Here is a 20,281-nt window from a genome sequence, read left to right as displayed (position 1 = left end):
GTGGCGCCTCCTGTTTCCTGGTAGTTTTCTTTCACGTGTATATAGACTAACACTCTGCCGAAGACTGAGGGGAACTTGATGCAGCTCTCTAGAACGGTGAGTCCCTGTCCTCCCTTCCTCTTTCTCTTCTTCCTTCTCTCTCTCTGTTTGTCTGTATGCGCCTTTATTCTAGTTTTGTGCCTGGTGGGTTCTAGCTGTCTTGGCCTCTCTGAACTCCAATATCTGTCTCCTCAACTCAGTGAGGCTGACACCAGTCGGTCGTAAGGCATACTTCATTATTTCCTCTCTCAGCAAAGACAGTTCTGCACAACTTGTTGATCAGTGTCTGGAAACCATTGTTTTATATATCTTGCTCATATTTCTGGTTGTTCAAGAAGAGAGAGTGTTATGATTCTTTTTACTCAAATATGGTTTTTAAAAAAATATTTTATTTTATTAGTATTTGACTGCACTGGGTCTTAGATGTGTGTGGGGTCTTTTCTCTAGTTATGGTAGGCAGGCTTTGCTTGTTGTAGAGCCCGGGCTCTAGAGTGCACGGGCTCAGTAAACACGAGTGCGGGCTTAGTCGCCCCACAGAATGTAGGATCTTAGTTCCCTGACCAGGGATCAAAACCACATCCTCTGTACTAGAAGGCAGGTTTTTAACCACTGGACCACCAGGGAACACCCTCCAATATTGATTTTTAATAGATGTAATCTGTAAGTAGAGATGAACATATATATTTATTTGTGGTGTGTGCTCAATATTTTTCCTGATGACGTGGCAATCAAAAATTCAGAAAGTGGTCTAGGATAAAGATTATATAGCTTGGCATGTACAAATTCTTTTGTGGATGGTCCTTTCTTTTATATGTTTGTTAAATTGGAATGTTTACAGTCCTCCTCCAGCCCCCGCAGTCTCCCCTCCCCACCCAGCAAGTGTACATTTTCACTGAGCACTGTATGATAACATGTTTCTCTGGGATACATAATAGTCCTCTTGGGACGTTTTTGTGGAATACTGAGGTTTTGTACTGTACTTAATCTGTTAGTCATTATTTTGTTTTGTTATGCTTTACTTGTGGAAAATCTTATAGAAGAAGGCACAGTTTTAGATATGTTTCTAACCTCAAGAGAATTGGTGAGGTTTTTTTTTTTTTATACTGTTGAGTTCACTGGAACTAGATATTATTTGGCTGTTTAATTATCACAGGGTTGCCATGAGTAAATTCAAATTCCTATGATAAACATAGTTTATAAACTCAAGTAATCAAACAGAGTATTCTATAAAAACATTGCAACACATGTAGTTTACTATAACAAACATCCAAAGCCTTAAAGCACAAGTCAACAGTCTTTGGAAGATGACAATTAAACCCTAGATGTTGCAGTAAAGCTTCTTGCCCTTTCTTGTAAATAATAATTAAAGCAAATATTTATATAGCCCTGACTTTGTTCCAAATGCCTAAGTATTTTAATTCATAAGAAACTTGCTTTTATGATGATAGCCTCAGGGGAAGTTTAGATTTAATTTAAATTTTCTGGTTGCTGGTATACAAATATTTACTATTTGCTTCTTCCTAATCTATGTAAGCAAAGGGTAACAGTGAACCCACTGCTTTGCATTCGCAAAGTCACTTGAGTCAACAGCTTTGCTACCTCGAATTTCTTCCAAGGTTTCTCATTAATTGCAGCTGAAACACATGGCCTCTGATTTCAACTTTAATTATATACCAAGGCTTGAGTTAAAGAATCTGTGGCTCATAATTTTTAATGTCTATAGCTTAAGCTCCAGTCATTTTGTTTGACTTGAATCTTCTACTCTAACCCAAAATCACTCTAGAACCTTGAGCACCCTGTTTTGCCTCCACTTCCTGATCTGAAAAATATGGATACTAAGTACCTACCTCATAGGATTGTCATGAGGATTGGATGAGAGAGCATCTGTATAGCACCTAGAACAGGATCTGGAACTTAATACCTGCTCAGTAAAGTTAGCGGTAGCAGAAATAGTACTAAGAGTAGTAGTAGCAGTAGTAGTAACTGCTCAATAAATTTAATTTTAGAAGTAATAATAGTAGTAGTAATTGTCCCATAAATTTAATAGTAGTAATAGTATCAGTACTAGTAGTATTTAATGACTTATCTAATGAATAGTACAGTTAATGATTTGCCATAAATTTTCAACCACGCCCCTACTACGGGACATTTTGCTTATTCATAATTCTTTATTATCACAAGTAAAGCTGCAATTAATATGCATGTGCTCATAGATTTTTTTTCCCCTTTCTTTGGATGATTTCCTTAAGGGAGCATCCCAGAAATGGGAGGACTGTCTTGAACACAAGTGTCTTGGAGAGAGTGAAGACCTCCACAGCACCTCCGCCTCCCTCCCACCCTGGTGTCTCCTCATCTCCTTTTTCACCCCCATGAGGCAGGTAGTGACTGCAGGAGAGAGAAGAAGGGCCAGGGTTCTTTCGGGTGGGCATCCCTTATGGTGCATCTCTTTCCCTCCTGTGCCACCAGCACTGCTCAAGCTCAGTGATGTGTGAAATAAAATGTGGTGTCCCTCTTAGGGTCATTTGCATTAAAAAAATTTTTTTTATTGGAGTATAGTTGCTTTACAATATTGTTAGTTTCTACTGTACAGCAAAGTAAGTCAGCTACATGTATACATATTTCCCATCATTTTTGGATTTCTTTCCCATTTAGGTCACCACAGAGCACTGAGTAGAGCTCCCTGAGCTGCACAGTAGGTTCTCATCAGTTATCTATTTTATATGTAGTAGTGGATATATGTCAGAGAGCTTCCCAGGAGGCCCTAGTGGTAAAGAACCTACCTGCCAATGCAGGAGACATAAGAGACACAGTTCAATCTCTGGGTCAGGAAGATTCCCTGGAGAAGGGAATGGTCACCCACTCCAGTATTCTCACCTGAAGAATCCCATGGACAGAGGAACCTCATGGGCTACAGTCCATGGGGGTTGCGCTGAGTCAGATACGACTGAAGCAGCTTATCACAAGTATACATATATATGTCAATCCCAATCTCCCAGTTCATCCCATCCTCCTTCCTCCCTTGTTGTCCATATATTTATAGGGCCATTTGCATTTTAACAGTGGCTGAGATTTCAAGCCAAAGGAAAAGTGGGCTAATAAAACACTAGAGAACAAGCTGGGATGGCCTGAATCCTTGAGGGAAAGGCAGGGGTGTGGGGCGGCGCTCAGCAGTCTTCTCCCCATCCTGGCAAACAGGGAAAGTGATTACATTTGTTTGCCACATCTGGGATCACAGAGCAAACTGCTTTAGTAAGGAGATGCCCCCTGGATGCACCAATCCCTAAAGCTGGCGGGATCAACATCTCACAAAGCTGTCCCATTGCAGACATAGAGCTGTGGACACTCACGCCTAATGGGTCTCCCTGATGCCAGGCTCTGCCCTGTCCCTTCAGTCCTCTGAATCCCCTCCCCAAAATGCTCTTTTCATCTAATCATGCCCTGCTCCAGTACCCTCTCCCTGCCCTCCTTCCCTAGCAGGGCATTCCAGATCCTTCACATTCTGGCCTCAGTGTGTGTTCAGTCCTATCCCCTGTCACCCCCACTCAAGGATGCTCTGTTCCAGCCTGACAGTCACATCGTGACCCACAAACACCAGTCTCCTGCCCTTGGCTCCTGCTGCTCCATTCTGAGTGTACCTTCCTTTCACCTCCCCTCTGAGTCTCACCCGTCTGCCAAGACCTCACCCAATCCCCACCAGCCCAGGAAGCAGCTCTGTCTGCTCCAGCCTTCCCTGTATATCAATAGCATTTGCCCTCTGATCTACTCCCTGGTGGTTCAGATGGTAAAGAATCTGCCTGCAATGCAGGAGATGCAGGTTCAATCCCTGGGTTGGGAAGATCCCCTGGAGAAGGGAATGGCAACCCACTCCAGTATGCTTGCCTGGAGAATCCCATGGACAGAGGAGCCTGACAGGCTACAGTCCATAGGGTTGTAAAGAGTTGGACACGACTAAAGTGACTTAGTATGCACGCACACACTCAAATATGAGGTCTAACTCCTGGGGTGGCTGTAAGGCTTACGTTGGACAGTGGCTATAAGGTAACTTGTGTATGCCGTGCATAGGGCCTGCCCAGCTCAAGCAGCCCAAGGTGGCTTTCCCTTCTATGGTGTTGGTTGGATGGAGATAATGGGTAAACATGTTAGCTGATGGTGTTTGTATGAGTCCCCCTCCAAGCCCTGGGCAGAGTGGCTGGCATCCTGCCCTGTCCCCATCATAGGTGCTGGCCCCTCAGCCCTGCCCTCTCCTCCCACCACGTAGGCCGTTTTCTGGAGCTGCACATGTACATGACCTCTGCGCTGAGCAAGAACGACATAAAGGCCATTGGTCTGCAGATGGCCCTCGACCTCCTGGCCAAGAAGGAGAAGAAGGACTCCATCACGGGCCTCCAGACACGCACCCAGCCTGGGCGGCCTGATTGGAACAAGGTAAAGGCTGCCTGGAGTCCTGAAGCCTGTGGGGACTAGTGGGGCTGAGAGCCTAAGGCACTGGCTAGGGAGATTTGGGCCAAGCAGCCAGAGTCCAGCTAGGGTCTCAGGGCTGGAATCGGAGGCAGGGTACCTACGTTCTGGCTCCATCACTGCCTCACTTTGTTCCACCACTAGCCTCTGTTTCCCCATCTGATCACAGAGGAAGTTAGTCCATAGGACTTCCAAGGCCCCTCCCAGCCTGCAAACACCCTGCAGACCAGACTCCAAAGGCCCCAGTGGACAGAGTTCTGGGGAGATATCAGGCCTTATCCCAGTCGTTCTATTTTATTCCTCAGATTGGTTTTATTATTATTATTTTTCCTCCCTGAGCACTTACCATTTGGGGTGTAGTGTTTGCCTGAAATGACCAGAAGGTATTGCTTTTCAAACTGCTGTAGGTGATCCATGTTTAGATGGTAAGAGCTGGTGAGGAAGGGGATGCCAGCAGGCCTTGAACACCAAGAAAACTTTAGGCAAGGCAATTCTTAAGCAGAACTTGGGGTGGAAAATGGTCCTCCCTGGGGGACTTCAGGACAGAGGCATGTTGATGCAGGCCTGTGAGCTGGCGTGAAGTTGGGACGTTGGAGCTCAGTGTGCCTGCTGGGCTCTGTCATCACCCCCCAGCACTGCAGCTGGTTAGTACGTCTCCCCCATGGATGCAGCTCCTTGAGTGGAGGGCCTGGGTCTTATCTGCTTCTGGTCCAGCTCTCCCTGGGGTCTGGGTCAGGTTATACATTGAGCATATAGCCTCTAAACTAATGGCCAAAGCCAAGCAGCTGTGCCCTGGAGCTCCTCATGGGGAGGACAGCCACCCTGGCCCATTATGCCCTCAGCCCCACTAGGTGAGCCACTGGGCGGGTCCGAAGTCCCCCTCTTCTCCCTGTGCTCTTCCCTAATTCTGTGGACTCTAGGTGTTCCAGAAGGTGGCCGCTGAGAAGAAAGGCAAGGTGCAGGTCTTCTTCTGTGGCTCCCCGGCTCTGGCCAAGATCCTCAAGGGCCACTGTGAGCAGTTCAGCTTCAAGTTTTTCCAAGAGAACTTCTAGCCCTGCCTCTCCCAGCTCTGTCCAAACCCACTGCCCGCCAGCCTGATCAGACTGCTGCTAGAGCCTTGCAGGGACCAGCCTCAGAGGATCCAGTGAATCCAGCTTCACGTGCAGAACAGGAGGCCCTAGGAGGCAGATGGACTTCCTTGAGAATCCAGGGAGAGGGCGGGGCCTTGTGGGGTGCTACTGTGAGTTTGGGAATTGCTGTGAGGCTGGGCAGACTTGGCCGGGGGGTAGAGGGGTGGAGGTGACATGGTTGAGGGGCACAGGGGGCCTTCCCAGGGCAACCCCTCCTCCAGAAGTCCTCTGAGGACACCTTCCCTCCTCCTACAGTGGTCCCAGATCCACCTGATCATCAGGGTCATTATGGAACTTACACATACACAGCATGTTATTATGAAAATTTTCAAGCATACAGAAAATTTAAAGACTTGTCCAGGGAACAGTGTTACCCACTTTCTAGATTCCTCAGTTAACATTTTGCTGTGTTTGGCTTACTGCATATTTTCCATCTCCCCCTCCCTCTGTTCATCCATCAGGCTATCCTGTTTTGCTGATGTATTTCAAAGCACACCTTGCTACTCAGAGGAACTTTCTTTAAAGGTAGATTCCTGGGACCCATGCCCAGAAATTCTGGTTCTGCAGATCTGGGGTTGAGACCTGGAATGTGTGTTTTATCCAGAATCCATGTCCATAGGGAGAGATGAGCAGCTAATTTTCCCTTGTCTTCCCATCTCTCTTTATATCTGTGTCCCTTTTCTTCTCTCTGCCTGTCTCCTTGTGTCTCTCCCCTGTGTGTGTCCCTTCCTTGCTCAGCATGATGCTTTTCCCTTCTCTCCACACACTGAGTCATTAGAGGAGTGGGATGGAGACAGAGTCTCCGTGTGTGTCTCTCCATGGGGGTCACAGAGAAGTCTGTGCCTGGGAATCTGGCAGGTTGTGACTTGTAGCTCAGTTCCACTGTGCCCCAGTGGTGTGGCCCTGGAAACCTCCTCAAGCTTGTTTCTTCATCTGAAGGATGGGCCTGATGCCCCGCCTCCCTGATCACAGTTGCTGGGGGTGAAATGAGACGTCACCAGTAGTGCTCAGGATGTTCATCCTCTGTCCCTGGGTGGCTCTATATTGCTCTAGCATCTGAGTCTCTGCATCTTCTCTCTACTTCATGAAAGTGAAAGTCGCTCAGTCGTGTCCAACTCTTTGTGACCCCATAGACTATGCAGTCCATGGAATTCTCCAGGCCAGAATACTGGAGTGGGTAGCCTTTCCCTTCTCCAAGGGATCTTCCCAACCCAGGGATGGAACCCGGGTCTACCACATTGCAGGCGGATTCTTTACCAGCTGAGCCACAAGGGAAGCCCAAGAATACTGGAGTGGGCAACCTGTTCCTTCTCAAGGGGATCTTCCCCACCCAGAAATCGAACCAGAGTCTCCTGCATTGCAGGCAGATTCTTTACCAACTGATCTATCAGGGAAGCCCATTCTCTACTTCATAGCTCCCTTTATGTCTGTGTTGGAGCCTCTTTTTGCATCTGTCACTGTCCAGACAGGAGTCAATGGCAAGGACAGCAAATACAGAAGCTCCCTGGGAGACTCTGGGGAGGAGATGTCCTGGGTGGTAGGCAGGGGCAGAAGGGCTGGCCTCACCCCTCAGATCTGAGCTCTGTGTTTTCTCTCTGCCCCACACTGCGAGCCTCTGGGGACTTCACAGCTGCTGCCTGTCCTGCGCCTTGCAGCTGGTCTTGCTGGGTCCCATCTCTTCTGTGACAGTCTAAACTCTCCTCCCCAAAGCGGCTTTCAGGGGGTTGGAATCAGGCACTTTCCAATGGGATTGTAGGATATACCTTTCTTTTCTGTGGGTTAGAAGTGCTGGGCACAGAACGGGTAAAGGTGACAACCATGATGGTGACACCTCTGATAAAGGCTGGGCATCAGAGAGGAACCTGGGACACAGCGGGTGAGGGGAGTTCCGAGGACACTTGGAGTCATCTTGTGGGTGACACTGAAATGACATCGGTGAGAGAAGTTCTTTTCAAATAGCAGCAGCAAAAGGGGACTTCCCTGGTGGCCCAGTGGCTAAGACTCTGTACTCCCAGTGCTGGGGGTCCAGGTTTGATCCCTGGCCAGGGAACGAAATCCCGCATGCCACATGAAAAGTTCCCATTCTGCAACTAAGATATCCCACATGCCACTACTAAAGATCCCACATGCCACCACTAAAACCCAGCACAACCAAATATTTAAAAAAAAAAAAAAGCAGCAGCAAGAACACAGGATTGGTGGATAAGGATGTTGAAGTGCAGCTTGGGGTAGAGGGCAGAGCACAGCATGAGGACTGGGACAGAGAAAAGATGGGACACAGGACGTCGCATTCCAGATGCAGGAGGAGCAGGAGGAAGAGTGCAAGAAGGGGAGTGGGGCCCAGCTGCCAGCCTGGAGGCAGAGGAGGCAGCCACGCGAGCTGCACGGAGGGCAGGAAGGAGGGGCACTGGGTTCACAGGGCCTCTCCTGGGGGTGGGCGTCAGCATATCTGAGAGGCCTGTGTTGGAGCCTCTGTGCACGATTGTGTTTAATTTCCAACAAGCCTGGGATAGACATCTAACTCCCACGGAGGAACTTAGACCAAGAACAGTTAACTTAACAGCCTGGGGTCACGCTCTTGGAGCCCATTTCCTCCTGTTGAGTCTGTGTTTTCATCTTGTCGTCAGACTTGGGAAAGCTTGGGGAAAAAAGCAACTGTCGCTCAGTGAAGTGTAGATGTAAGCTAGGAGGGTGTCCTGATGAGGGGCTGGTAAAGAGAATATAGCAGTCATGTGGCAAGAGTTGGCAGAGCATTCTAGTGTGTGCTAATAGGACTTCACACACACACACACACATACACACACACACACTCACACTCACATACAGTCACCATTATCTCACAGCTTGCCCAATACAACTATTCATACTACCCTGAAACACTGGTCCCCCAGTCCGCAGTCCCTTGCTCTCTCATTACAGATTTCCACTGATCTGCCACTGTATACAAACAGCCAACTCTTCATATAGAATTTTATCTTCCAAAGGGCATTTGGAGCAAATGGAGAATCTTGCACCTAGATTCTAAAATCCTTGAAGGATCCACAGGAGTGACTTGTGACCGTGTGTGTCCAAGGCTTTCTCTCCAGACATATTCTAGTTACCCACTGGAGGGCACTGCGGAACCAGCGATCTCAAGAGGGTTTGTTTTGCTGGGAGGGAGACTGGTTTCTGAACGGTAGTGAATCTGAAAGAGCCAGGGAAGAAAGCCCCACCCCAAAGCTCTCTGCTGGAGGCAACAGCTCCACGCCGAGACTCAGGCAGAACCATGAAGTCAAGAAACTTCATTTTCAAGATTGGAGTTTCTTGGGACTTAGTGGTGGTCCAGTGGTTAAGACTCTGCTTCAGAGTCTTAAGCACCTTCACAGGGTGCACGGGTTCCATCCCTGGTCGGGAACTTCCTCATGTCGTGAGGCACGGCAAAGAAAAAAAATCAGTTTCTCTAGCTGCCAGCCTCTTCCCCCAATACACAAATGCACACACAGCCCTCCACCTCCCCACCCTCTGCTACACACCCACACCACACCACACCCCCCCCACACACACACACAGCCCTCCACCTCCCCACCCTTTGCTACACACACACACACACACACCCCCACACACACAGCCCTCCACCTCCCCACCCTTTGCTACACACACACACACACACCCCCACCCACCCCCGCCCCTCCCAACCCTGCACCCAGTGTACAAGTTCTGGGCTTCCCTCTTTTCTAGCTGCAAGGTCAGAGCAGGTCTGGGGCGGTGGGCTGGAGGGTGGGGGGAGTTCATTGGCCCAGGCTCTGCCACCTCACATCATCATGGGTGACAGGATCCAATATGTGGGCGTACAGATTAGCCGGGCTGTCCATCTGGATGTTTCCTAGATGCTCAGATGGGGGCTAACCTGCCATTAACCAGAAACAAGCACATCTCGCGACTGGCTGACTTTTCTCCTTTCACCCAGGTGTTGGCAGTCCTCTAGGTGAACAGAAAGGGACTGCAGGTGAGCGCAAGATCAGGGCGGGTTATTAGGGTGTGTACCGGCCACTCCATCAAGATGGGATCTTCCAGCGGTCAGGCCTGTGGCCCCAGGGCCTCCGGTAGACGGGAAGGGCCTCACGCGGTTATAGCCCCCCCCCAGGGGAGGGGCTTCTTAAACAGAATCCTCCTCTGGAAGCGTCCTCCGCTTGTAACTGTCACGGTAATCTGGGGAACAAAAGCGAGAACACAGGCCCACTGAACGAATCGCTTTGTCAGGCTCCACGACGCTGCTCTGCTGTGACGCCAGCTCTGGAGGGGACAGCAGCATCAGAGCCACAAACCCTCTGACAGCCCCAGCACGTGCCGTCTGTTAATACACTGAGAGCCGGCGGTGCTCAGGAGTGTCGCCGCCTTGCAGACAAGGTGGAGGTGGTGGTTGTTAAGTCGCTCAATCGTGTCCAACTCTGCGACCCCACGGACTGCCGCACATCAGGCTTCCCTGACCTTCAGCATCTCCCCGAGCTGGCTCAAATTCATATCCACTGAGTCGGTGATGCCATCCAACCATCTCGTCCTCTGTCCTCCCCTTCTCCTTCTGCTTTCAATCTTTCCCAGCATCAGGGTCTTTTCCATTGAGCCAGCTCTTTGCATCAGGTGGCTAAAGTACTGAAGCTTGGAGAGATTAGACACTCCAGTTGAGACCGGCTGCGTGCAAACTCCTGGGAGCCGTGCGGTGTGGAAAGGCTTTTGCCCTCTGAAATCCAGGAGGCGGCCTCTGCATTTGCTCTGTGACCTTAATCTGCCCTGTGACCTCTTGGAGCCCTCCCTCCCTCAATGAACAGATGAACGATGTGCGCATTTAAACGCTTGTACATGCATGGTCTTTACAAAAAGTTACACAGAGATGTGTTTTATCTGCTCCGAGTGAGTGGGAAGGACGGTGTTGGTTTTTGGTTTTTTTTTTTTACCATTTTATTTTCTACCCCTCTATCAATTTTGACATTTTTATGACAAACACGTATTAGTTTTATAGCTGTATTAAAAAAAATCCAAAATAGAAGGTTAATTAAAAATTCAAATGCCATGTTTTGATGTGTTTCCCTTCCATCTAAGAAAAAACAAGCAGTGTCTGTGTATCATGCAGGTAAATGGAAACGTGCTGGAAGAGGGTAAGAAGGGTGCACCCTAACAGCGCCCAGTGGTCAACTGCAAGGAGGTCAAGGAGCACTTTGAGCCATCCTCTCTGTTCTATTTCCTGTATTTCTGTATCACCCATGGAATGTTGCACGGCATAGAATTTTTATACCATGCACTTCATATATTACTCGGTTTTTATCTGCATCCTTTTTAAAAGAATAAAGCAGAATGGAGAGAGTGTCTGAAGTGAAAGTCACTTAATTGTGTCTGACTCTTTGCAACCCCATGGACTATATAATAATCCATGGCATTCTCCAGGCCAGAATACTGGAGTGGGTAGCTTTTCCCTTCTCCAGGGGATCTTCCCAACCCAGGGATCAAACCCAGGGATCAAACCCAGGTCTCCTGCATTGCAGGCAGATTCTTTACCAGCTGAGGCAGCAGGGAAGCCTGATAGGAATAAAAGAAGCCCGAAAAGAATAACGCAGAATGGAGAGAGCATCTGAGGTGTCTTCTAAAGACCCCTCCTATTGATTAGTTCTCCAATGGGAGTGTTTGGGGCACTGCTGGCCCTGGGAATGGGCCCCTTCCACCTCTTCTACAGAGCAAGGCTGCGCCAGTGCCCAGATTCCGAATGCAAAGCTGCCAGCCAAATGTGCTCTAAGTATTCAAATTAAAGGCCCTTCCAGGCCCAGGGCTGATCCAAAAAGACTGCCTCGGGGGCACTGACTCTGCTAAACAAATACTCACATTAACCAGCCTTCCTGACAGATTGATGCATCTTTTTATGATCTGTCTTTACAACACGATGACTCTCTCCTTTTAAAAATAAGATTAATTCAGACAAGACATTTATTTTACAGGGAAATCCATCCCAGGGGGTAAGAAGACTCCAGCAGAAAGGCAGAGATGGCTGGAGAAAGACCACTCTCAAGGAAGCTTCCCACCTCCCAACATTAGTTCTGTGACAGTGGCCCCAAATTAGCTGCCCTAATCCTACACCACCAGGCATCACCCCAGTTGCATGACTGTTGCCTCCTGGAGAAAACAAAATAAATCAGGGAGTGGGTTTCAGTGTGTTGGGGAGGGGGGGGTTGCTGCAGGAGAAAGTGAGGGAGGGAATGGGTGTATTATTTTTTTTGGTAAAAGAAAAAATTTCTAAGGTTCTCCCAAACTTGTTTGGACATATGTGTATACAGATTAAGCTTGTCTTTAAAGAACAGAGAAGTACATCCACGGGAAATGAATCATCCGTCTCTGTCTCTATGTCTGGATTAGCACTGCCATCTAGCAGGTGCTTGGCAGTGGTTTGTGAAGGCTTCTGCGCTGTGATCCCTGTTTCAGCTGGTGGCATCAGCAAGGTACCCTTGACTCCTCTGTCTCCTCATCTTCATCCCTCAGCCAGCCACCAAGCCTGTCAACGTGTTTCTCACATCCATTCCCTTCTGTGCCAGTCCTGCCTTGGTTCAGTCCTTCCATAGACTGTTGCCTGGACTATCACATTTGTCTCCTGGTTGGTCCTCCTTTCTCCAGCCTCTCCCGTCTGATCCGTCCTCCACACTGTTGCAGATCTGATTAGACCCCTTCCTGCTGGATAACTGTCCTGTCACAGTCATCGGACTCCCAAGACTGGCACACAGGCCTTCCTGTGCGAGCACTTGATTCAGTTCTGCAGGCAGTATCATCATTGGCCCTTCTCCTGTGTCTGGCCAACATCCATTTCACCTTCATACTCTAAAAATGCTGTAGAACTCAGCGTTGCCCGGAACACTGTGCCATTTCACACCTTCACGCCTTTGCTTCTGCGGTGCCTGACATTTGGAGCATGCTTCCCCACCTTCAGATTGAGATCTCAGAACATTTTATCAGCTCATCTGTGAAGACCTCGCTGCTGGTCCCTCCCGGCGTAGAACAACCTCCTCTGTGTGATCTTATCGGACCTACTTCCCCTACAGCACCTGCCACAGGCATCAGCTTTACCTGTACCTGTCTGTGAACCCTTGAGGGTAGGAACAGTGTCTATGCATCTTTGTCTCCTCCATGCCTAGCACACAGTAGGTGATCATGTGTTGGTGTTGGTGAGCTGCCACAACTCACTTGAAGCCCCGTCTGTCTCTACTCCCTTTCCCTGCTCTGCTGTGCCCCTTCAAGGATAAAGAAACTCCAACGTCTCTGCCGGCAGACTGGACCAGCCTTGCATGTGGATACAGTAGGCAGCTGCCTTCAAGGTGCAACTGAAGGGTCCCTAGAAAGATCCCTGCCTCCCCCGTCTCCCATCCCTCCCACAGTTGCTTCTCTTCTATGAGTGGAGATCAGGATTCCTATAGGAATCCACGCTCTGCCTCCAGCTCCCCCTGTAGAACAAGGAGGTGGGACTCAGGGTCCCTTGTAACCCTGTGATACTTCCTCCTCCTCTTCCTCATTCTTCTTTCTTCCTCTAACTCAAAAGAGATGAATGACTTAGAAAGAGCCAATGAATCAGAAATAGAGAAAGCAAAAAAAAAAAAAGAGTAATTTTGCCAAGTTATTATTCAAAGGAGCTCTCTGGGACCAGGAGCAGAGCAGCGCCATCCATCACGGCGCAGAGCTCTGGGGCTGGGGCTGGGGGAGGTGGCCGCGCGGTCTGTGGACGGCTCTGGGCCCCGTTCGTGAGTGAGCAGCCAGCCTGGGGAAGCTGGGGCTCGCTGCCAGGCACCGCAGAAGGAGGGAGGGAGGCTGGAGGGACACTGAAAGGGGACCGGCAGCCCCAAGGCCTGGGACAAGGCTTACTGACCTGCTTTCCTCAACAGGCCGGAGCCCTGGAGCCTGCCCTCTGGACTGGACTGGGCCAGCTCTGGGGAAAGCACCCTTTGGAGCAGCGGGAAGAGGGATGCGGGAGGCAGGCCTCAAGTCTGGAGCCTCTTCTGCTCAGCTGCTCTCCCCAAGCCTTTGCTACTCTGAGGGAGGCAGCCTTGTCCCACCAGAAGGGGGCCTAGTTCACACTCATTCCTGCATCCCAGGGCTTAGCTCGATGCACGCTCCTTGGATGAGTGAACGGATGAAGGATGGCAAATTTGTTTCAGCACGTTGTTTGCTTCTCTTTGGGTTTTTAAAAAATTACTTTACCGTAATTTTTCTGCATAGGTTATCACTACTTATTATGTTGTAATTATAACCCACTTGGGGCAGAAGGGAAATCTGATTCCTCTCTGTGAACGCGTTCTACAAATAGGAAACCCCTGAAAAATATGTATGGAAGGAAAGAGGACAGGAGGGAGAGGCAGAACTTCTGGATGGCATCTAAGCCTCCGTGCATCCCCATGGTCCCACTGTGCCATCATCTGGGTCATTGTTGGCCCCAGGTTCTGCGTTAGAGGACATTTTGCTGCTGCTTACTGGATGAGTTTGTTGCATTCCTAGGTTCTAGGCACTGGAGTTGAACAAAGTAGACAAAAGATTTCAAGATCTGATCTCAGTTTCCTCATCTGTAAAATGGAGACAACAATAATAATGGTACCTGTCAGATAGGGAAATGGTAAAATGATTAAGTAACTTAATGTGTATAAGGTGCTTAAGACAGTGCTTGGCAGGTAGTAAGTTTAATAAATGCTGGTTATTTCTGTCTTAGTCTGTTTGGACTGCTATAGCACAATACCATAACCTGGAGGTCTTATAAACTACAGAATTTATTTCTCACAGTTCAGGAGGCTGGAGTCGGAGATCAGGGTCCCAGCATGGTCTGGTTCTGGTGAGGACCCTCTTCCAAGTTGGCCCTCTGCCATCAGGAGGGGTCTGCAGCCCTTTGTGTTCAGGTCCATTATCATTAGATACATTTGGGAGCCTAATAAACAACCTTCTTTCCTAGGGAGGACTACCAGGCTCCCAGGAGTCCACAAACACTGCCCGCCACCCTCCATGTCACCAGGGAAGCCTTGAACGGCCATGTGGACATCACTGCATCATTTCCCAAAGCAGCAAATCTTCCTGGGCTGCAGGAGGCCTGGGAAGATGGGAAGATGGAATCACAGCCCCTCCAGCTCGTCACCTCTGCATTGTGAATTCCGGGGATAATGTATCTTCTTTTCTCCCCTGATTGCTCCTGAAATCTCCTGCCTGTTTATCAAATCTGAGTGCTTCGCTGCACTTGGCTCTTTAGTTCTGTCTGTGTGCCTCTTCTCTAGAGGAGGCAAACAGAGACGTGCTCCTGGGGGATTTCCGTCCAGTGTTGAGGACAAGAAGGCCAGTTTCAATGAGGCTGTCCCCATGTCACCAGAGGAGCAAGCAGACAGGTGGGCTTTCAGGGCATGAGGCAGGAGGGCCTCAGAAAGCACCTGACGCCCCAGTCTAGGCTGGACTGAGGCTAATCTCCCAGAAAGAAAAGTCCCCTCCTCACACTCCACTCTCCCAACAGAACCCGATCAAGTCAGCTGAGGCGTATTCGTTCATTCACTCCACAGGCACAGCGCCAGGTGACAAGGACAAACAAGCATGGTGCCAATGCAGTGAAGTAAATGCCAGCACAGGGCCTCACGAGCTGCTGCGGTGGCCAGAGCAGAGGGGAATCAAAGTTAGGACTGGAGAGAGATGTCCCCACCTTGATCTTGGAGGAGGCATGGGAAACGGGTGGAGGGTGTATTTGTGCACAGAAGTCCGGGCATGTGCAAAGGCATAGAGGTGTGACTGTTTAATCTTAGGGTGACTGGATGGCAGGTCAGGAGCATAGGTAGCGAGGGAGTCAGATAGGACTGGAGGCTGAGCTATGAGGAGCTACTCAAAGATGTAAAGCAAGAGCCTGGCAGGGTCATGTTAGAAAGACCAGTGAATGAAATGACAGGGAGAACAAATGCAGGCGGAGCAGCTGGTGGAAGAGGACTTGGCCTAAGGCAGAGGCGGGGGATGGACTGCGGAATGGGAGAGAGGTGGATACAAGGCTGAGGGGTGAGCTTGAAGTCTTCCCACGCCATACCATTCAAGCTGAGGCACAAAACCTGTTCAAACCAGCCCTCATAAAAGGAACATTGGTGGTCAGGATGGAATGGCAACCCCAACCCTAGTTCAGGATGGGTCAAGTTAGGAGTGAGGCTGCCCTTTCCTTCTTCTTTAAAAAAGGTGGGTTTTTTTTGGGTTGTGCAGCAAGGCATGCAAAATCTTAGTTCCCTGACTAGGGATCAAACCTGCAGTGGAAGCAGAGAGTCCTAACCACTGGACTACCAGGGAAATCCTTGTCCTTTCCTTCTTGAGGATCTGTGTGGTCTCTTGACACATCTCTCTTACCACGAGGTATCAGGACCTCTCACCCTGAGCAGTAGTCTCTATGTCTCTTCAGATTCTCAAGACAGAGCACCTGAGTGGCCCAGCTCACGTCCTCCCTGCTGGGTATGGATTGGCTGCCTTGGGCTCAGGGTCCAGGTCTGATCCCATCAGCCATGGCTGGGGTTGGGGAGGGGCCTGGCTGTTAGGAGCTGTGACGTGTTCCCCAGGGGGTGCGGGCAGGGCAGGCAGTGAGCGAGCCTTGGACCATGACGGCCTTTACTTGTGCCTCTATTCGATACCGTGCGTTCAGATCCTACCAAAGCCTTTTCACTCTCTCATGGTCCCAGGTGGTTTCAGCTGTGTGTGTGTGTTATTTCCAGCTAGCCTGAGAGCGCCCTGAGACTGGATCCTTTCTCCACCACCCTCACATTTCCTACAGAGCCCTTGGAAAAGAGCTTAGTAAGAGCAGTCCATAAAGATTTTTTGCCCCATCTTGGGTTGTATTAAAGAAAAAATGTCATTTTTTTTTAACATTAAAAAAAAAATTTTTTTTTGGCTGCACGCCACAGCATGTGGGACCTTAGTTCTCCGACCAGGGATGGAACCCACACCCCCTGCATTGGAAGGCAGTCTTAACCACTGGACCACCAGGGAATTCCCTCCAGTGTTATTTTTAATTGCTTTACTATTTACTTAAGATTTGCAATAGGATAGTTGTCTCTTTGTCAGGGCCTCACCCTGTGAACAGTAAGGAGCAAGATAACCTGACCCCAAAATCCTTCCCTCTTCTCCTCTGCAAACTGACCCCTGACTTTGTGCTGGGCAACCCCAGGTGATAACTAATGACCAGATTAATTAGTCCTGAGAACGCTGATGCAGCCATGTGCCTCTTCTCCCCAGTGATGGCGAGAATCCGCTGGAGATTCTGGGAAAGTTTTCTTTTTCCTGATAAAAGGAGCAGGAGAGGCTGGTGCCACCTCTCTCCCGTGCTTCCTGTCTTGAGATTCCCGGACATCCCAGGTGATCCTAGGACCAGGAGGCAGAAGCCAAAGGTGAGTGGAGGACAAAGGTAGGAAGGCCCGGGCACTCCAGGCTGTGGGAAGCCTCTGCCTGCACCAGGGCTTGCCTTCTTGTTCTAGGACAGGAAGTTTCTTTGCTCTGCTCTGTCCCCCACTCCCAGAACAGTGCCAGGCACGAAGTCACCTCTCAGTAGTTCTCTGTGGATTGAGGGAATGTCTTTATTGTTTAGACCACCTTTAGGAGCTGTGTTGAAAGTAAAAGTTGCTCAGTCGTGTCCGACTCTTTGAGACCCCATAGACTATACAGTCCATGGAATTCTGGAGTGAGTAGCTGTTTTCCTTCTCCAGGGGATCTTCCCAACCCAAGGATGGAACCCAGGTCTCCCGTATTGCAGGTGGATTCTTTACCAGCTGAGCCACAATGGAAGCCCAAGAATACTGGAGTGGGTAGCCTATCCCTTCTCCAGCAGATCTTCCCAACCCAGGAATCAAACCAGGGTCTCCTGCATTGCAGGCAGATTCTTTACCAACTGAGCTATCAGGGGAGTTGTGTTACTTACAACTAAACATATTCCTAACTGATTCAGTATCTGTAAAAATCTGTGTATGCTAAGATTCTAAGTGGAGTAGGCTGGGTGGACCCACAAGCTCAGGTGGCATCCTAAAAGTTTGAAAAAAGATGCCCCTGGCCCTCAGCCTTCCTCTGCATGGAGTGGGGATCACTTGCCCTTCTATCCCCTTCAATTTGCACTTACACCCCTTCTTGATCCTCAAGAGAAGGGCAAAGTTGCTCATTATTTTTTACAAGTCAGTATTTTTTTGGCACCACCCGGCAGCTTCTGGCCTGGCCCTGACTCCCAGAGCTAAGGAGACAAATAGGATCCAGCCCTTCCTAGGTAGGAGACGTTAAAGCAGAAGGCAGTGGCACCCCACTCCAGTCAGTACTCTTGCCTGGAAAATCCCATGGGCGGAGGAGCCTGGTAGGCTGCAGTCCATGCGGTCGCTAAGAGTTGGACATGACTGAGCAACTTCACTTTCACTTTTCACTTTCATGCATTGGAGAAGGAAATGGCAACCCACTCCAGTGTTCTTGCCTGGAGAATCCCAGGGAGGGGGGAGCCTGGTGGGCTGCCGTTTATGGGGTCGCACAGAGTCGGACACGACTGAAGTGACTCAGCAAACACTAGGGGGTGGGGAGCAGAGAGAGGGAGACTTTCAAGTCATTTCCTGCCCCCTGGCTCCAGCCTTGCATTATCCCTAATGTGAGTCATTAACCTGCTAATTACCAGCCAGTTACCTCTGCTGAAGCTACACTTCTAGTCTTTTAAACCGTTCTCCTCGGTACACAAAGGGCCTGACAACCTCAATTCCCCACCCCCACCCCCCAAGCTATCTTTGGTGGGGACCTAAAAAGTCCCTTTGCAAACAGGTCCTACACATATTCTGGCACCCCCTCCAGTGGGTGCTGAAGGGAACCTCCCCCAGAAGGCTCCACAATCACGAGTGCTTGTAAGTCAGCAGGGAAGTGAGTTGTATTATTTCTATCAAATGGGATGGAGAAAGTAAAGATCATGAAACGACCAGCTTTTCTGAGGTCCCCACTGCAGACCTAAAACCTGACTTTGTAATAGCCCCATTATTTTTACATCCAGCTGAAACAGGAGGGAAGAGGGCAGGGCACAACCTTTAAAAGAATGACATCGCCATAGAACATGCCAAAAACTGGTTAGGACTAGCTAGGTTCAAGATGGCGGAATATGACTTTCAGTAGACCTTGAGCCTCATTATACACTCGTTGTAATACATTAGCATCTAAGTGACGAACCCTCCAGTGCTGTGACAGTTCTGACATTGACCATAAAAGGTCAGAGAGTGGGCAGTGGTCCAATTCCTAGAAATCCCTGCTTCTTCCCTGAAATAGTAGGAATAATCCTCTCAGTCATTAGCCTAAGAAATTACTCAGTCCATAAAAACTAACAACCCCATATTTCAGGGCCTGTTGACTTCTGAGATGGCCCACAGTCTGTGGAGTATGTGTATGCTAGTCACTCAGCTTGTTCCAACTCTTTGTGACCCCACGGACTCTAGCCCACCAGGCTCCTCTGTCCATGCGATTCTCTAGGCAAGAATACCAGAGTGGGTTGCCATGCCCTCCTCCAGGGGATCTTCCCGACCTAGGGATCCCATGTCCCTTACATCTCCTGCACTGGCCGGCAGGTTCCTTAACTAGTGCCACCTTGGAAGCCCCATGAAAACACAGGATACTGACCCCAGATAGCTGAGGTGTGTATCAAAGGAATGATTTCAGTGAGCCCAGACTCTAGCATCTTCCCATATATAGAAAAGCATTAAATTCCTTGAGATATCTGGTTTTCTTTAATTAACGATAATCTTTTGACGGTCTGACTACCTGCTCTTTGTTGCCAAACTCCTATATATCCTGGCTCCCCCCTCACCTCCTCGGAGAAGTTCTCTCGGGGTTAACTGAGATGCTGCCTCGCTGCTTGACATCCTAAAAACTTCCTCCGGTAAAACATAACTCTCGACTTTTAGGTCGTGCATATTTTTTAAGTTTACAGAGGGGTGGCTGGAGGGCTGGCCTAGGTTGAGACTCTCTCCTCCCATAGATTCTCAGGGCCTCTCTTTTTCCATGAACTCTCTCTATACTGTCTCTGTAAGCAAGCATACAGGCCTTTCTCCATATCCTCTGCTTTAGCTCCTCTCTGAAATACCTAGATATCGGTATTTGATGCACATTTCCTGAGTTGTTTTACAAGTGTGAACCTGCCCCCCAAATGGAAGATGTTAACTAATTTATGACCATGAGCACATGGCCCCAGGCCTCCTAGAACCTAAGGCCTGATAATGCTAACCCCCGAGACACAACCCTGTTACCGCACCATCAGCCAATCAGAGAATTGTGCATGAACTGATCGCACACCTTGTGACCCCCCTCCCTCACCTGGCCCTTTAAAAATACTTTGCTGGAACCCCTCAAGGAGCCCCTTCAGGGGGCTTGGGGTTTTTTGGGTGTGAGCCACCCACAGCATGAACCACCCATTTCATAGCATGGCCCTGAAATAAACATTTGTCTGCTCCAAACTCCAATGTTTCCATTTGTTTGGCCATGGAGCATGTGAACCTGTGCTAACATCTCTACATCACAGAGACCAAATTTCTTAGATATTGGCTCATGGCCTCCCTGAAACACAAAGGCAGACACTTCTAGAAATTCCTGAGGCTTAGGCCAGTGTCACTTCTGCCTTATTATTCAAAACAAATCACAGCCCAGATCCAATGTGG

General features: G+C 49.3%; 1 protein-coding gene and 1 long non-coding RNA gene across 12 annotated transcripts in view; both read left to right on the top strand.

The window, feature by feature from the left end:
• Positions 1 to 10,965, top strand: part of NOX5 (NADPH oxidase 5) — a 65,719-nt gene extending 54,754 nt beyond the window's left edge. For 7 of the 9 annotated variants that reach the window (XM_086322796.1, XM_086322798.1, XM_086322797.1 and 4 more), the window contains 2 exons: positions 4,298 to 4,464; positions 5,418 to 10,965. In XM_086322796.1, the coding sequence (XP_086178922.1) occupies positions 4,298 to 4,464; positions 5,418 to 5,549 (299 nt within the window). In that variant the 3' untranslated portion in view covers positions 5,550 to 10,965. Of the gene's footprint in view, positions 1 to 2,288; positions 2,571 to 4,297; positions 4,465 to 5,417 lie in introns of those variants that run through there. The other 2 variants (XM_086322800.1, XM_086322799.1) reach the window with 2 other exon arrangements.
• Positions 10,966 to 13,800: 2,835 nt separating this feature from the next.
• The window catches only part of LOC147365263 (uncharacterized), a 45,050-nt gene continuing 38,569 nt past the window's right edge, over positions 13,801 to 20,281 (top strand). The window contains exon 1 of one of the 3 annotated variants that reach the window (XR_015135328.1): positions 13,801 to 17,011. This is a non-coding gene — a long non-coding RNA (uncharacterized LOC147365263). The remainder of the gene's footprint in view (positions 17,012 to 20,281) is intronic. The other 2 variants (XR_015135326.1, XR_015135325.1) reach the window with 2 other exon arrangements.

Source organism: Bos grunniens, chromosome 10 (assembly GCF_055505025.1).
Source record: "Bos grunniens cultivar Pamir isolate PY7600 chromosome 10, Bosgru_T2T1.0, whole genome shotgun sequence".
NCBI lineage: Eukaryota > Metazoa > Chordata > Mammalia > Artiodactyla > Bovidae > Bos > Bos grunniens.
This window is presented reverse-complemented; position numbering and strand designations above follow the sequence as displayed.